Source organism: Mya arenaria, chromosome 7, assembly GCF_026914265.1.
Source record: "Mya arenaria isolate MELC-2E11 chromosome 7, ASM2691426v1".
NCBI lineage: Eukaryota > Metazoa > Mollusca > Bivalvia > Myida > Myidae > Mya > Mya arenaria.
Genome location: NC_069128.1, coordinates 7,650,177 through 7,667,748, shown reverse-complemented (window position 1 = coordinate 7,667,748; position 17,572 = coordinate 7,650,177). Strand labels below are relative to the sequence as shown.

At 32.9% G+C, this 17,572-nt stretch overlaps 1 protein-coding gene across 1 annotated transcript in view; it reads left to right on the top strand.

The window, feature by feature from the left end:
• Positions 1-7,754: 7,754 nt before the first annotated feature.
• The window catches only part of LOC128240450 (thyrotropin-releasing hormone receptor-like), an 85,218-nt gene continuing 75,400 nt past the window's right edge, over positions 7,755-17,572 (top strand). Inside the window, exon 1 of the mRNA XM_052957091.1 lies at positions 7,755-8,529. Coding sequence (XP_052813051.1) covers positions 7,770-8,529 — 760 coding nt within the window. The 5' untranslated portion in view covers positions 7,755-7,769. The remainder of the gene's footprint in view (positions 8,530-17,572) is intronic.

The window sequence follows — 17,572 nt, the reverse complement described above, 5'->3', positions numbered from 1 at the left end:
AGATGTATTAGTGCATTATCTTGTAATCGTTTACACGTGTATTGGTGCCCTATCTTGTAATCGTTTGCATGTGTGTTTGTATCTTATTTTGTAATCGTTTACATGTGTATTTGTGCCATATCCTGTACTCGTTTACACGTGTATTAGTGCATTATCTTGTAATCGTTTACACGTGTATTGGTGCCTTACGTGTATCTGTATTTTATCTTGTTATCGTTTACATATGTATTTGTATCTTATCTTGTAATCGTTTACATGTGTATTTGTGTCTTATCTTGTTATCGTTTACATATGTATTTGTATCGTATCTTGTAATCGTTTACACGTGTATTGGTGTCTTATTTTGTAATCGTTTACATATTTATTTGTACCTCATCTTATAGTGTTTTACAGGCGTATTTTTACCTTATATTGTAATTGTTTGCACATGTATTGGTAGCATATTGTGTAATCGTTTGTATTTATATAAGTACCATACATTTTAGTCGTTTTAACGTTGAATGATTCTTTTTTATCTTTTGATCTTTTATTTTAACTATATCTTGTAATTGTTAAGAAGTTTATTGGTGCCTGGACATATTTTCGCTTACATGTGAAACTTGTATAACCATACCCAAGCAGTTAATTAAGCGCAGTAGTAAGCGCTATCGTATCACTAAAAATCGTCCAGGGTTCAATTTCCCGTCTTGGAGCACGTGTGCTTTGTTGATGGTCACCAACCCGGACAATAAGGTTTCCTCCGGGAAATACGATGACCTTTACAAACCAATACCAAACTCAATCGTAACAACGTACAAACGACAGTGATAATTAATATACATGTCTCTACAGTTGTTGTAAAATAAAGTTGAGACTAATACTGAGCAGATGTTTATCAATCTGGCAGAAAGAACACACTGAATCCATAGTGGTATCGCTTTCATAACTAGCATTACTAAAAGATTTTAAGATGATTTTACCTTGTTTATCTCAAGCTGAACAGCTCATACTTTATGATCATGATACCGCAGTATGGTGCCAAATTTCTTGTGTGTTCTCCATTGACTAATTGCCTTTTATGGCTGTGGTCAAAGAGAAGTAACTACACCGGTAATGTTTTCACTGATCAGCATGTGCATTGATTCGAGATATGTCTGATTGATGATAACAGACACCACATGGCAATAAAGATCTAAACAACCTTGTGTAATGCCACATATATGGGACAGGGATCACTTACAGAAGGGTTAAACTTGGTCTTTAAGTCTTTTGAAATGGAATTACGTTCGGCTAAATGCAAGCAATATTATTCATGAATAAAAAAAGCACACAAACAGGTAAAGTTTATTATCTTAAACGGCTCATAGAAACAGTAATAACAAGATTGTTCTGCATACATCTTCTTAATAGCAAGGCTCTTTTTGATGTCATTGGCTGTTTTTGGCCTTTTGAAACGCATGTGCATGAAATAAAGAAAACCTACAAATAAAAGTGGATAAATAATCTATTTGTAGAAAATTGGCAATGCGGAAACACGGCTTTAAAGAAATGCATTAATGTAGACGTTTAAAAAGTAAGATTTAGAAGCTATAAACGTAAATGAAAAACCAACAACATATAAATCATCTTCATATCAGAAACATCATATTCTTTTTACAGACGTTTAGTTTAAACATATTTATTGAGGAAAATAACACAAGACAACATATATACATCAATGAAAAACAAAGAATTTGATCGAAAGCATAGCTTATATAGATCATTTTCATTTCGATTACAGACGTTTCTTCAGGGCAGTGAGGATCAAACAAATACCAACGCTAATTACAAGCACATAAATACATAAATAATGGTTTTATCTAAAATTAATGATTCAGATAACATATCTTTGAACTATCACCAATGATAGCATTTCATTCCAACAAAATTCTATCAAAAGTATTTGTAAAAGTTGTGAGTACTTGTAACAGTGCAGGTATACCTTAAATCTACAACCAAAAGCAACGTTTTTATGACGAGATTTGCTATCGACCCAGAATTTGCCCTTATTGCCACGGGGAAAATATGTACATTCAAATATAAAAAACACAGCAGAGCAAGAAAATATTTTCCCATATAGGACACTAGTTTGTTATTCTATCTGTCCGGTTAAGTATTTATTGTAATAAAACACGTCATTTTAAAATTCAACAACGTCGCTTTTATTCATATTGTTATGTTTTAGAAAACATGAGTAACCATCATATTCCAGTAAATCCTCTGCAAATTTCACGCATTCAGTCCACAAATATTGCTTAACTACTTACATACATAAAATGCCAAAAAAAACAATACGTAGTACGTAAATTTCAAGCATTTATGCACAATTTGGTTACCAATATCTAATCCATATACACTGACTTTTTGTTAAATAGGAAAACGTACAATGATTATCTGATCTGTTATAAAAAAACTCATGACCGACTGACAGTTTAAAACAATCAGGCACAACAATAATCAAGTCGAGTTATGTGACATTGACAGGATAAAAAATATGTCGGGTACTAAAACTTCAGGTTAATCGTCCGGGTCATTTTTCGTTATATATGTTCGTGTAATGACTACACTATATATACACGTACAAAATAACATGCAATTTATTGCATGATTTACATAATAAAGACTTAATAAACAACCAATTCACATTCAAAACAAGTCTGTGTCAATATTGGCACATATAGAGATCGTAGTCGACAAGTTCGTTCATTCCAGTATTCATGAGCTAAAGTGCCCATAAACAAAACCTGTATTATACCATTAATACTGACATAACATGGGTGAGAACAAGTAAAACGGTCAACAAGGTTCGGGTATAACTGCACTATGTTGAAGAAAAAAATCATTGATTTCAGACAGTTCGCGCCAACTTTTGCAATGAATCGAAATTAAGTTAAATTGTCGCACTGAGCTGATTTGAACTTGTGTAACGTCATTGAGAAAGATTGTGTTTTTAAAAAAAAAAAGATTATACAATGTGCAGCAAAATAAACAAACACACCTTGATTGAGTTTCATTTAAGATTTCTATAATGAATAAAAATGCCGTAAAAACAAGTTAAAGACCATTTAAAAACAAACATATCATTTTCAAATTCATGTCTTTGGAAATCATAGCAAGTAATAAGGCTCGCAGAACACAAGTAAGTTCAATCCAGTATTTTTGAATTAAAGTGCCCATTATATACAAACGTAGGCAGGCAAATTTCTTTCACTATTATATGTGTAATAACATGGCCGAGAACAAGTAATTATGGTTATTTCTGTTCGATTATAAATGTATTATTTTAGAGAAATAATATCTGATTTCAGACATATATTACACGCACGCATTTGGAATCACGTGAAAAAATTTCCTTACCACAGAGCTGATTTGAACTCGTGTTAGTTGGAATGTTTTTTCATATTTTGTGCAGCAAATTATACAGACACATCTTGATTCTTTGATCAATTGTAATAATGAATAAAAATGCAGTAAAATAAGATTTCATTATTGGGAAATTAAGCGCTTACATGTACGCAGTTTGCGTTGAATGCACTTCATTCAATTTCCGGCCAATAGTTAGTGAAGTATAAAAGGAATCGTATTGTAACGAAGCCAAATCAAGTCAACATTATATATATTTTATCTTAACTTGTAAAACAAATATCATTGTGCCGAGAAGTAAGGTGTTCTAATTATTTGGCTGCTTATCGGTAATGTGTTTTATATTAACATTTATTCGGCAAAAGAAACCGGATACATATGACATGCTTAATCACAACAATACTTAAGATATGGTGGTTGTTATCCGATGTCTTTTGTCGAGAAAAAACTTGAATAGAAATGTAAAAGAGTAGTCGTTTTCCCTTCTATTTTATAAAAGGTTTAGTCCTGAAAAGAACTATAAATGTTTAGTTTATTGAGAAATTTATTAGAACTACCGTATAAGACATTCAGCTTTCGCAATATAACTTATGTTCTAGAGATAATAATGTGTGTTTGTCTGTTTGTTTGACATTAAACATTTGCATATAATATAGGTTAACGTCAATGTTTACAGACATTTACGACATATGATTTAATCTTCAGACTTTCAGTAATTTCTGTTTGCAAATTTCTGTTTTCCTGACGTGTTGCATTTTAGGCCATCCCTGGCATTTTCACATTGATTGTGTGCTTGCTCAAATGTTTAACTTAAAATCAATACGAACTCTCTTTTAGATATTTATTATATTTCTCAAAAGCCTCCATTTTCAAAATATTTTTCTATGCAATGATCGAAAACGTCACGATCGCGGTGATCTAAAGCAGATCATTGATGTACAGGAAAGTCAATAAAACGTAAATTTGAATGAACCATAACTAAAGGCGATATGTTGTAAGGTCACCATCGTCTCCGAATAAGTTCACAGTTATGTTGCTTATTTCTTTTGTTAACATTTATTATAAGTGAAATTCATTTCGTGAGCATTCATGCGATCTTGAATGCTCCGCTCAAAATGGCATTTTCCGTCCGCTTCATTGGTAATATTGCTCAATGATTGGGGCATCAAAACTTTCATGAATGCCCTCGAATATTACTGGGAGATGCAAAAATACAGATGTTTTTGATAGAACATGTCCATCAGATATTTTGTTGAATATGAATTTCACATCTTTTTGGAATGGAATTTGTATATCGAAATTAAACAAGTATATCTGCATAGATATTATTGTATAAACCTAAGCATACTTGAAAACCGTAGAAGTTGTACGAAACCTTCACTATCGAAAGTCCGTAACTTTCGTCGTCTTTAGTTGTCTTTCTTCTTTTATTGCAGTCGGTATCTTTTATTGTGTACATATGTGTACGTATTAATTATGTCACGTTATAAGACAAAAATCTACGAAAGCGTTAAAATAGTACTTGTAAATGAGTGCAGATATACATGTTACGATACAAACTCTGTACCAAGTAATGTCCTGCGATTAATTTAAATAAATTGGGGATCGTTTGGCTTGAACACAGAAGAAACGTTATCAACAAATACACCATTAACATAAACTAGGGATTAAGTTATACTTTGTTTCTTACTTTGACTGGTAATGTTTTGTTGATAAACCCATGATTATGATACATTACAGCCATAACATAATGTAAAAGAAAGGTTGGAAATCCCGCTTTTACGGGTTCCTGTGTGGGCTACTTTCTACACTATTTAGTGTCGTTTACTCAATTATTTGAGCATTTATTATCCATCAATTCATCATTGAATTTGAATTGAATATGCTGGAGGTTTCACTGAATTATACATCCATTTACCTTTACTTTCAAAGGAATACTCTGATACACAAAACTCATTTGTATTTTTGAAATGAAGTTGAAAAGTGCATAACGGTATGAGAGCAGCATAACGGTTAACGTGTTTGCAAAGGGTAGTATACGGACATCATGCATTTAATTATTTATATATTATCACTGTGTATTTATATATCTTTAAAAGTTTATGTCTGAAATGCCAAATAGGCAGCTGTTATTGAATTTGGATTTATTTCGGCCAATTAATATAAATTCCATGCATGTTTCTACACGCCTTGATTTGATAAAAACGATTCCATGAAGTATTTACTTTTGAGCAGCTTGAATTTGATATATTCATGATTTTAAATTTAACTCTGTCACCATACTTTTACTGAATTAAGATTGTGCTTGCGATTAATTCAAATGTAGCGTATCCCATTATAAAAGTGTATTATGGAGATTTTATCTATATATGGTATGAAAATGGTCAGGTCGTCGCTACATTGTATGGTCACTATGTGAGTTCAATAGCTACATAAATAATATCATATTTGTAACTTTGTTTCTAAATAACTGAACATTCTGCATTAAAACAGAATGTTTCAGCGCTGTTCACATTTTAACCACCAGGTTATGACCTTATCAGTTTGAATCTTTTGTTGTATCACCCTCAAAGGCGACATATACTATGTTCTTCTCGGTAAGAAAGGCTTAGCTTCAGTTCTGTTACAAATCAACTAATGCAGTTTTCGTGTTTTAATGCTGACACCAAATGGTAATCTCAGATGACGATAAAAATGCCTTTCTAATCAACGGCCGCATGTTGAAACGGTATTTGTGAGTAATTCATATATCTATATGTCATATTTTTAAGCATAGGAAAGATTTATGTACCTATGTCGGCAAACAATTCAATTCATTCTATGAAGATATCAAAATTAACTCACTGTCAGTTGAAAAGAAATATCTCACTGTAGTTTTTCGTATCAGATTGCCCCGGTATTCTAGAGCATTATACTTTCAATGAACACATTTCTTTGATAAAAGACACACTAATAATTTACATAACAGAAATAAAAACCTGAAGATGTTTTAACAAGCGCACTCATTTATTTGAAAGGAAAAAGACAAGCTTTAGAAAAAAAAAACATAACAACGTTTAGATTTAACTTGGTTTAAAAGCCGCATCGGAAACGTTTTGAAAAAAAAAAGTGAAACAGAAGCATAGAAATAAACAAAAATGATATTCACAAACAAACCACATGCATTTTCTTTGCATTTAATGGGTTAATTATTCTAATTAATTTCATTAAGCATTAAGAAAAAATCTTGCATAATCTACATAGCCTATTTGGACAAGAATCTCCTCAAATTTTCATTCTCAATTTAATGAGTCCGGCAAATCAATTTCCGAACGTGCGTTAAAATATATGTCCCAAAAACATCCAGCAGGAAGACAGGACTCAAATTGATTTGTTTAGCTCTTTTAAGCTACATGCTTAATTTTGAAATCGTCCGTTGGTACATATCATGTTGACCTTAACATACAAATGTTTTGTAGACGAACAAAAGTACTTACCTGTCTTCAGGAATAAGTTTTTTGCAATACACATTTTTGCATAATATTATTGTATACCGCTTCGTCAATTATTTTAGAATTCAATTACGATTGGTTCGAGGAGGACGAGCATTCCACATGGTGGATTGTTTCCTGTAATTTGCATGCAAACTAACGGCAAACGAGTTCGTCATAATATGGATGAAACCTGTGGACCATTCAGCAAGCGCTACTTTATCTATTAATGTGTAGTAACACACTACCTTATTGTATTGCCTGCACCATGTAGCTCGTTTTTTGTAGCAACTTTTATATTACTGCCATTTTCCATGGCGTTCAGACAAAATAATCATTGAATTACTAAATCACAAGCAAAAGTAGGCACTATCTGCTATAAGTAGAGAATGTTTTTGATAACTTGGACAGACATGCTTCTTTATTGCCAAATCCATATTAAAGCAAATCCTGAAGAATGTAATCTCATATTGGGAACCCGATCAGATGCATCCTAACTAAATCATGTAAAGTTCACAAGAACGCCGAGGAGAGAAGACCAATACTTAAAATATACACTATATCAGGCATTTCCATTGCTGCCTCAGTATTGGTAATACAGTGCTCCGATAAGAAGGTGAACGGCGACGTTCGAAGGGACTATTGATAGATCAGTTAAACGGAAGCGCAAAACATGTCCTGTGACGAAAGACGCAATAAGTTTAAATCCGAGATAATTCCTAACGTTTACCATTTTGGATGTTATTAATGGTGAATATGAACCATGGATGATATTACAGAATTTATCTAACATATCTATTATGGATTACATGCAAAACAATGAACAATTTAGTTTAAATAATTTTATGAAGTCTACATCAGTTTAAATGAAACAGTACGTTCGACTTCCGTAGACGATTGTGTTTCGTCGTTAAAAAAATGAATACCACTTTTGTGATGGACAAAGAACAAAATGCTTCTTACATTTTAATTAACAACGAAGAGAGATCGTTGTCAACAATTCTTTTTGCGGCAAAGACAATGAGAACTGTATTCATACCATTGATAGTAGCGATCGGTTTATGCGGAAACACACTATCGTTGATGGTGTTTTCAGCCCGAAGCATGAGAAGGTCTTCGTGCTCGGTGTTCCTGGCGTCCTTGGCGGCCGTTGACAACACTTTTCTCGTCAATCTGCTCTTCACCTGGATCGATGGCGAGATGGTCACTATCATATCCACAGATATACTCTGTCAAGTCCTCATTTACTTCACGTACGTGACAAGCTTCTTAAGTGTATGGTTTGTTGTCGGATTTACCTGTGAGCGTTATATCGCCATATGTTTTCCACTAAAACGTACGTTTTTGTGTAGTGTAAAACGGGAAAAGACAGCAGTTATCGCCTTAATCTTGGTCGCTTGTGGTTTGTACAACTTTAGTATATGGACATCTGGAATGCAACAGTTTGGACCAAAATTGAAATGTTCTCTTAAAATGGAATATATTCAATTTTTGAACATAGTAACATGGATTGATACACTCCTTACAATGGTAATTCCGTTCTTCATTATAATCATAGTTAACTCGCTTGTTCTTAGAACTATCATTCAAGGTTTTTTAAAGTCAAATGCTGTAGTCAGGGTGTCGTCTTCTACTGTTTCAGTGAAATATTATAAGAAATCAAATAAGAAGAAATCAGGTTTTGCGCATAAAAAAGTGGACACGTTTGGTTTTCTAGGAGCTATGAAAAAAACATTTTGTAAACCTACCAATCCGCAGATCCGAGTGACAAGGACATTGATTATGGTATCAATGACATTTTTGTGTTTAAATCTTCCTTCTCACGCAATTCGACTGTGCAACCTATTTTCGTCAGTGATGTCAAAACAACAGACAATTTCCGAGGAGTATTTCCTCCTTCAAGAAGTGACCTTGGTTTTGTACTATTTGACATTCAGCTGCAATTTTGTGCTTTATACATTTTTCGGGAGAAACTTTAAGACATCATTAATGCTAATTCTCAAATGTCGCTCGTCTACGGATGAGCGACGTCGACAAATGCTTAGAAGATTAAGCTCCAAAAACAGTAACACAACACCTTTTGGGTAATTTTTACTCATCACTTCTCGTCACTTTATTGATGCCGTTGCTATCAACGCTATTTAAGCCACACAAACCTTTTAAACTAATGTGTATAGGAATTAAGAAAACATTAACTCTGTCAGATAAACTAACAGTATATGATTTACTAGTTAGAACTAGAAAGAGGACGTTAATCTGGGTATCCTCGAAACCATACATAGTGTGTTTTATGTGCTTAGGTTCAAGTAAAAGCTCCTAACATGCCCAGTATATGATTATTGGAATATATTATTAGATATTATATTTACTCGGTAATTTAGGAGAACACTAATTTGCATGAAATCCACATGTTATAAGTCTCTGGAAATAAAAAATGTAATATAGAGTATTTTTGTATTTATACACGGCAGTGTACACCAAGTGTCCTAGTTTATTTTTATTGACAATATATATATATGACAAAATACAGAAACAAGGTAAACAAATATGTGTGATGTCAATAATTTGCTATTCATGTTCGTGTTGGTGTCTATTCTTTGCTTCAAAACATTGTACTGCGGTCATATCTGTCAAATATAATGTTAATTGTGTCAGGGGCCGGAGGCCTAAATCACTTTATAATAGACTTGTGCTATCTTGACATAAGGTTCCTTAGTATTTCCATATTTTCCAAGAGTAGTTTGGACATTCTTACTTGTCAAGAGTTATCAGGTTTGGAAACAAATGAAAGAGGAAGGACTATGGTATTGTATACAACTGTTTTAGTTTTCATTTATAAACATACCAATAACATAACAGAAACATAGTAAATATATAGCTTTCAGTAATAAAAACAACCACCGAGAAATAATAATTCTTAACTGTTCTCGATTTCTATGTATAGTTTTTAATGTATGTTTTTCCTCTATGTTATTTTACTATTTAATTTAATTAGTTGAATATTAGTAATTAATAGAATCATATCAAATATTTTGGCGGATATTTACCCAGATTAGACTTGCCGTATTCAATTTGCTTAAGTGTATGATAATGATGACATCTTTGAACACCTGTAATGGACACGTTTTACAGTTGCTATTATTAAAGATATACTCTTACTCACAAAAATGATTTACCACAATTAAAATATTGTTTTAATATTCCAAAAAGGATGAATAAATGTCGAAAACAATTGTACTTAATGTAGGATACCAAGTTTAATTTGAAAGAAATGAGCATAAAACACGGTTTTTCTACCTTATGAGACTATAGTAAACCACAGTCAATTTATTGGTTTAGCATTCACCAATCATTTAATATTTTTGCGCTTTTTGCTATTAAATACACGGTTACAATCTTGTTATCAGTAATTAATACTTTCCATAAATGCATTATTAAGTAAGTAAATAAAGGTTTACCATTCAAAATTATGTTTGTAATACATGTGTATGTATTGATTTTGAATAAGAGTGTCACTTTAAATTGGCATAATATTAACAGAACAAACAGTATTTTCCATTATCATAGGGAGTCTGGTTATGAACTGTAAGTTATCACCTACTAGTATAACTGATTGAAAAAAAAAACAATTGAAAAGGTTTCTTCTGCTTCTCTTCTTTTTAAATGAGGCGACTTTATAGCCACATGGAGTTGATAAAATGTGGCGTGGGTGGCGTAGTTTATTAGTTGGTATAACAAATATGATACTAAATTAACTCAGTGTTGAAGTGCTTATTATACGTGTTGTGCCTAGTAATGATTAAACTTATGTCATATTGTGCAACACAATAACCCACGCCAATATTTATTCATCTCTGTTTAGGCCATTATTCCTATCTTTAGCTACTAAGTGGTCAAAATGCCACATCATCATATTCTCATAGGAGCTTCGTAACCGTTACCGGCAGGTGTCGACTAGATATTCTGAGAATAGATGGAACAGTCAATCTATTTCGCAAAGATTTGAACAATAATTATGAAAGGACCTGCCTTTTTGCGCAACTAATATCTTACTTGGTGTGATCGAAACCATACGTCTTACTCCTAGGTAAATTGCTAATGTCTATTTTAAGTACTGTCCAGAAAATAGTTAAATTACCTTGTTTACAAAAAATCTGTCGAAAAGGTTTGGCCTAGCTAAACCTTACGTCGCTGAAACTATTGATTGACAAGCTTCTTTTTGTCACGAAAGCCAGTAAACCAAATCATTATTGTCGCATGAAGTAAAAGGTGTCCAATGAATTCATTAAATAATCAAAGGGATTTTAGAGACACTCCCTGAATAGATAACTCCAATCGGGGTCAATTGGGAAGTATAAAACACTAACATATCTGGAGATGGATACTTAGTTAGTAAGTCTGAACGTTTTGTGATAGTCAGTCTATCTGACTCTTGGATCATATCCTGCAAAATAGTTACACTCTGAGAAAATGTAATTAGGGTAAATCTTGAGGTCTACAGACCGGGCTTAGGCAGTCAGTCTGCCAGGTTAATATCTTGGAGTCAGCTTTCTCTCGTTTGACTGAACACAATAATTTACAACCAGAAATAACTTATGGCTAACAATAATACTTGTATTACCGGACGTGATTACTTTGACGATACATTATACGATTGAACGGCTTAGTGTATAGGACACAGATTGGTGCGAGGATTTTACACTACATACTGTCACTTAAACATAAACCAATTAGCTTCTAGTATGATTCAAAAAGGACGGTTCACCGGCAGAAAGGGACAAATGGGTACACGTTTCCAGAGCGAATTTTTTCATTATGTTTTTATCTCTGGTTTTTCGTGGGCGATTCGAGTCACAGCTGAATATCATTTTGTAGGGTACTGTAACTGGCTCTGTATGTCTCATGAATACTGTTATATTCATATTCATTGTATATGGTACCATGCCGGCTAAGTTCACAATTACACGTCTGGTAAAAGCAATTTGCTTGTGGTTTTTCTATGAAAAGTTATATATATTAAGTAAAGCTTAGACTTATTGTTACATAATGTCTGTATAAATCTTCTTGAGTAAAACATTTATTTTTTAATGAAACACATTTGACAATAAACCGAATTTTTAGTTTTCAAAAGTGCTTTTAGTCGAGTACTGTCTGTCGTACACCTGCTGTACTTATGCCGCACACGAAATGTGTTCGTTGATTTAAACTTCAATAAAGAACATTAAATAAACTACAAAAGCATTCGTTTTATTACCGAAAAATGATCAAACATATTTCATTAAAATGAAATTTCAGCGTTAAGTTAAAAATTGTACCTTTTTGGTACTTGTTAAATGTTTTACTGTTACATAAGAAAATACTGGTAAAGTAATGGTATGGAAGCTAGAACTAGATAACATCATAGATATTTACATGGCCTTCCGTTGACTACACTGCAGTATGTTAACGGCAAAGCCTTATGTTCAAATATTTAATTAAGAAACCACATATATATGATGTACAAGTCATTCTAGTTAATTAAATATTATAAATTAACAATACTTAAAATAAAATAAAATTAATAACCTAAAAATGCTTTTATGTTTTATATTTATAGAAAGACGAAACAAATATATTGAAGAAAAATATAATTGTAATGACAGTTTTTCTTCGATTCTATCATAATCAGGCTATATATTTTATCAACTGGCAATGCGAATCCGTTACTAGAGGTCCAAAATCCTCCATTAGCTAGTTAACTGCAAACTGACATGAAAAATGTACGAATTCATCACGAAAAGGAAATTGAAATATCACTACTTTCATTGTTTAGGACTCCCCTATTATGATAATTATGATGAACATACAAATAACATTTGCCTGGAACCATTCGTCGGCGGGGAATCATTTTAGGCGATCGGAATGTTCTACACAGATCTCAATGGTAAAATAGTCTCGACAACAATTTCACACGATTCGGACAGAGTTAAGCGTAATGGTGCCCCGAAAATACTTAAATGTCGTTTCAGTCTGTTCACTTTAACTAAATAACTATATTTCCGTCTCCAGGAATATACTGATTCCATTTTCAGGGTGCATCATCTGTAATTTTAGAGTGCGCTTTAAAACGAATTATCATGTAACAGGCATACTTCTTTGTGCGACAACATCGAATTAGAAATTATGGACGGACTAACATTAAATAATTTCGTAAAAGGTGTGACATACATAACCCGATATACAGCTGAGCATTTTAAAATTTATCGGCATGTGTAAGTTGTATTTGTTTACCGGGCAACACATAGAAATACTACAATTTCATTTAAGTAAGTTTGAATTTATTTCACTAACGATAATCTAACTCTTTATTGGCGCCAAACGTCAAATGTCCCCCTTTCTTGATACAACTTTATAAGGTGGCTTGGAGCTAACCCCATGAATATAAAGATTCAGTTTTCTAAGAAAGATATCAAGTGCCAAAATAAAATGTTTTGTTCACATCAATTACATTTCTGCGTGATAAAATCATCTTACATCTGTGATCATTGCGCTGATAAATCACAGATTGTGATAAATGTATTGTAAAAATTATCTATATTTGATTCAGGCCTAAATTGAATGTGTTTGTTTGAGGCTGCTTACGTTAAATATAATTTATGATCATATGTTTCATTTAAAACAGATTTGTATCAAGGGATTCATTTTCTTTCCAGATGAATGAAATCAGATTGATCATACTCCACACTGCAGTATATAAGATGTTTGGTTTCAAAAGAAGTTTTGTATATGAAATGTGTCACCAGGTCTGATGATTACGTAATATGTTTACACCACAATATTCCATTCACGAGCACCATTGTGCCAGCGAGAGTGATTTAGCGTTGATTAATTTACCTTTCTTTACAAATGATGCAAAATAAAATGTAAACTAATATCGAGCAGATGTCGATCACTGTGGCCTTTAGGAAACAGTTAACTCATAGTTATTCCAGGTATACCTAGCGTTGAACAGCTCAAATTTTATGGCCCCGAAACCACAGCATGTTGCCAAATTTCCTGTCAGTTCTTTATTGACTAATGACCTCCGTTAATTACGATTTCTTTAATACAGAAAAATGGTGTTCACTAAAGTTTATTATTCACAACTCATATTTTAAATCTATCAACGTTAACATCATTTACCTTAAACAAAATAATATCAGTATTTGTTAAAGTTCTGAGTACTTGTAACAGTGCAGTGAGACCTGTAATCTTTTCAATGGGTATAAAGATAAAAACAAAAGCCGCGTTTATGTGAAAAGATTTACCCTCGGAAAAAATATGCCATTATTGCCCCAAGGATATATGTGCATTTAAACGCAAATCAACAACAGCGCAAGATAAACATTTTCAATAAAGGGAATCAGCATGTTATAATATCTGTCTGTTGAAGTTTTTATTCAATTAAAATACGTCATTAAAAAAACTTCAGTTTATATAGTAATAATTTAGAGTACAATCATTATCATCATGACCAAGGAAATCCTCTGCAAATTACAGAAAGTCAGTCCAATCACTATTATACATATTTAAAATTATTTAAAATTTGCTGTTGCCTGGCTCTGCCTCTACCTAAAGTCCAAGCCGAGAATCATCCAACTAACAAAAAACACTTATGTCAACAAAATTCTCGTTCTGAAGTATTGCTACTATAGTATTTAAGCGTATTTCTAATCCATACACGCTGACCTTTTATTTAATAGTCCGCGGAAAAGGTCCAATGATCATCTGATCTGTTATAATAAGATCTTGACCGACGGACATTGTATAGCAATCAAGCACAGTGATATCATGTCGTGTTGTGTGCAAGTGACAGGATAAAAAATATGTACGGGTCATTTTAGTTGTATATCTTTGTGTTATGACTACACAATATATACACGTACAAAGTAACATGTAATGCATCGCATTATTTACATAATAAAGATTTAGTAAACAACCATATCACCTGCAAATCAAGTCTGTGTCAATATTGGCTCATACAGAGAGTCGTAGTCGACAAGTTCGATCATTCCAGTATTCGTTAGCTAAAGCGCCCAAAAACTAGGCCGGCAATATACCATTATTGCTGACATAACATGGGTGAGAACAAGTTATTACGGTCAATAAGATTCGAGTATAATTGCCCTATGTTGGAGAAAAAAAAATATGATTACAGACAGTTCATGCCAGCTTTTGCAATGAATCGAAATGAAGTTAATTTTAGCACGGAGCTGATTTGAACTTGTGTTACAACACTGAGAAAGATTTTACCAAAATTACATGAGTAAAATTCCTTAGCAGAGAGCTGATTTGAACTCGTGTTACGTTCAATTGTCATGAGTAATGCTACGTTCAAATTTAGTCAGGTCATAGAGTAAGATATTTGTTGGAATGTTTTTCCATATTTTGTGCAGCAAATTATACAGACACATCTTGATTCTTTGATCAATTGTAATTATGAATAAAAACTCCGTAAAATTGGATTTCATTATTGAGAAATTAAGCGCTAACATGTGCAGTTTGCGCTGAATGCACTTTATTCAATTTCCGGCCACTAAATGTATTATGACGGAGAAATGATATCTGATTTTAGACATATAATGCCCGCTCACATATGGACGTGAGAAAAATCCCATATCTCAGAGCTGACTTGAGCTCGAGTTACGTTCGTTTTTAGTCAGGTCATAGAGTAAGACATTTGTTGGAAAAACATTTTCATATTTTGTGCAGCAAATTATACATACACATCTTGATTCTTTGATCATTTATTATGAATAAAAATCCGCAATATTGGATTGCAATATTGGGATATTAAGCGCTTACACGTGGAATTAGATCTGAATGCACTTAATTCAATTTCCGGCCACTTGTAAGTAAATTATAATAGGAATCGTATTGTAACCAAGCCAAATCAATTCAACATTTTATATATTTTATTTAGACTTGTTAAACAAATATCATTGTGTCGAGAAGTAAAGTGTTCTAATAATATGGCTGCTTATCGGTAACGCGGTATAAGATAAGGTACCTATACAAGTGTAAACAAAAACAAGATAATGTACCAATACGCGTGTAGACAGGTATATGATTATAAGTATCTTCCATGGCCGAGAGTGTAATATAGGTTTATTCCGACCCGAGCGTAGGGTGTTTTGCGGAAACGAGGTTTACCGAGTTTCCGCAAAACACCATGCGCGAGGGTCGGGATGAACCTATCTTACACGAGCGGCTATGGTAGATGCTTTTTCTCCCACCTCAGTTCAACAAAATTAAGTAAAAATGTTTTTTTTTGCCGGAACTCTTTTGTGCTTAGTGAAAATAATTGCGTACGGATATGCAATAATTCGTGGTTGTCATGGATATTCGCGCAGTGATTCAGAGTATGTAAATGGTCTGATCGGTCTTTAAATAGTTCTAAGAAGAGTGAAGCATTATTTTTTGAAAGGTGCGTGAAAACTGTTTTCTGGTGATATTTGAAGCGAGAAATAATTAACTCGCGTTCTAAATATTGCCACAAGACAAGGTTTTCATGATGCGCTACAGACGACAGTCTTCAACAAGGGAGGTAATTACAATGTGGTGACAATGAAGTTCCATACGGGCATTTTATCTTCGCCCGTGGGCAAGATAAGAATTTCTAGCATGGTTAAATTAATGGATCTACTTATCTGAGGTGGGAGAAAAGGTACGTATATAAGTGTAAACAATAACAAATAATGTACCAATACGCGTGTAGACAGGTATCAGATAAGCTGCTTGTTAAAATCACCAATAAGCATATAGTCATATATTTCATGAAGACTTAATAAAATTGTTAATGACAAGAGTTGACCCAGACACAGCTTATTGTGTAGAAAATGAACGACAGTAGGCTTGAAAGTTTGAAGTTTTGTCGTATCTTCAAAATGTTAAATCAGTAGAAGCACTACGGATGACAGCAATTTTCATCTCCTTAACTTAGTTTTCAACTCAGTCTCTAATTTCTTAAATCTAAACTTATTACAAGAACATTGTAAACATATTATGGTATCATAAGACCTGGTGCCATAATTAACATACAAAACTTCTTTTGAAACCAAACATCTTATATTCTGCAGCGTGGAGTTTGTTCAATCTGATTGCATTCATCTGGAAAGAAAATGAATGGCTTGGTACAAATCTGTTTAAAATTAAACCATGATCATAAACTATATTTAACGATAGAAACCTCACAAAACACATTAACAGTAGGCATGAATCATATATGGATATCATATTATTTACAATACATATTTAACCAGCTGTGATCAGTGTAATGGTTACAGATGTAAGATGATTTTATCTCTCAGAAAAGAAATTGATGTGAACGAAACACTTTTGGGCTCTTTATATCTTTCTTTTAAAACTCAATCTTTATATGCATGTGGTTAGCTTAAAGCCACCGTATAGTGCTGTATCAAGAAAGAGGGACGTTTGACGTTGGACACCAATAAAGAATTAAATTCGTTTCTGAAATTTACTACGCAATGTCTAATGCAGTGTTGGTCGTGATGTAGAGTTATGGATTAGGTTATATTGCCGCTCATTCGACTATATAAACGGTAAAATACTAGAGGTTTTCTTGCATATACAGTTATGAATGGCTCTTTTAATGTAAGCAGCAGAATTTTCTTACAAAGATGTATGCCTGTTAAATGATGGATCGTTTTAAAGCTCACTCTAAAGTTACAGCTGATATTCTC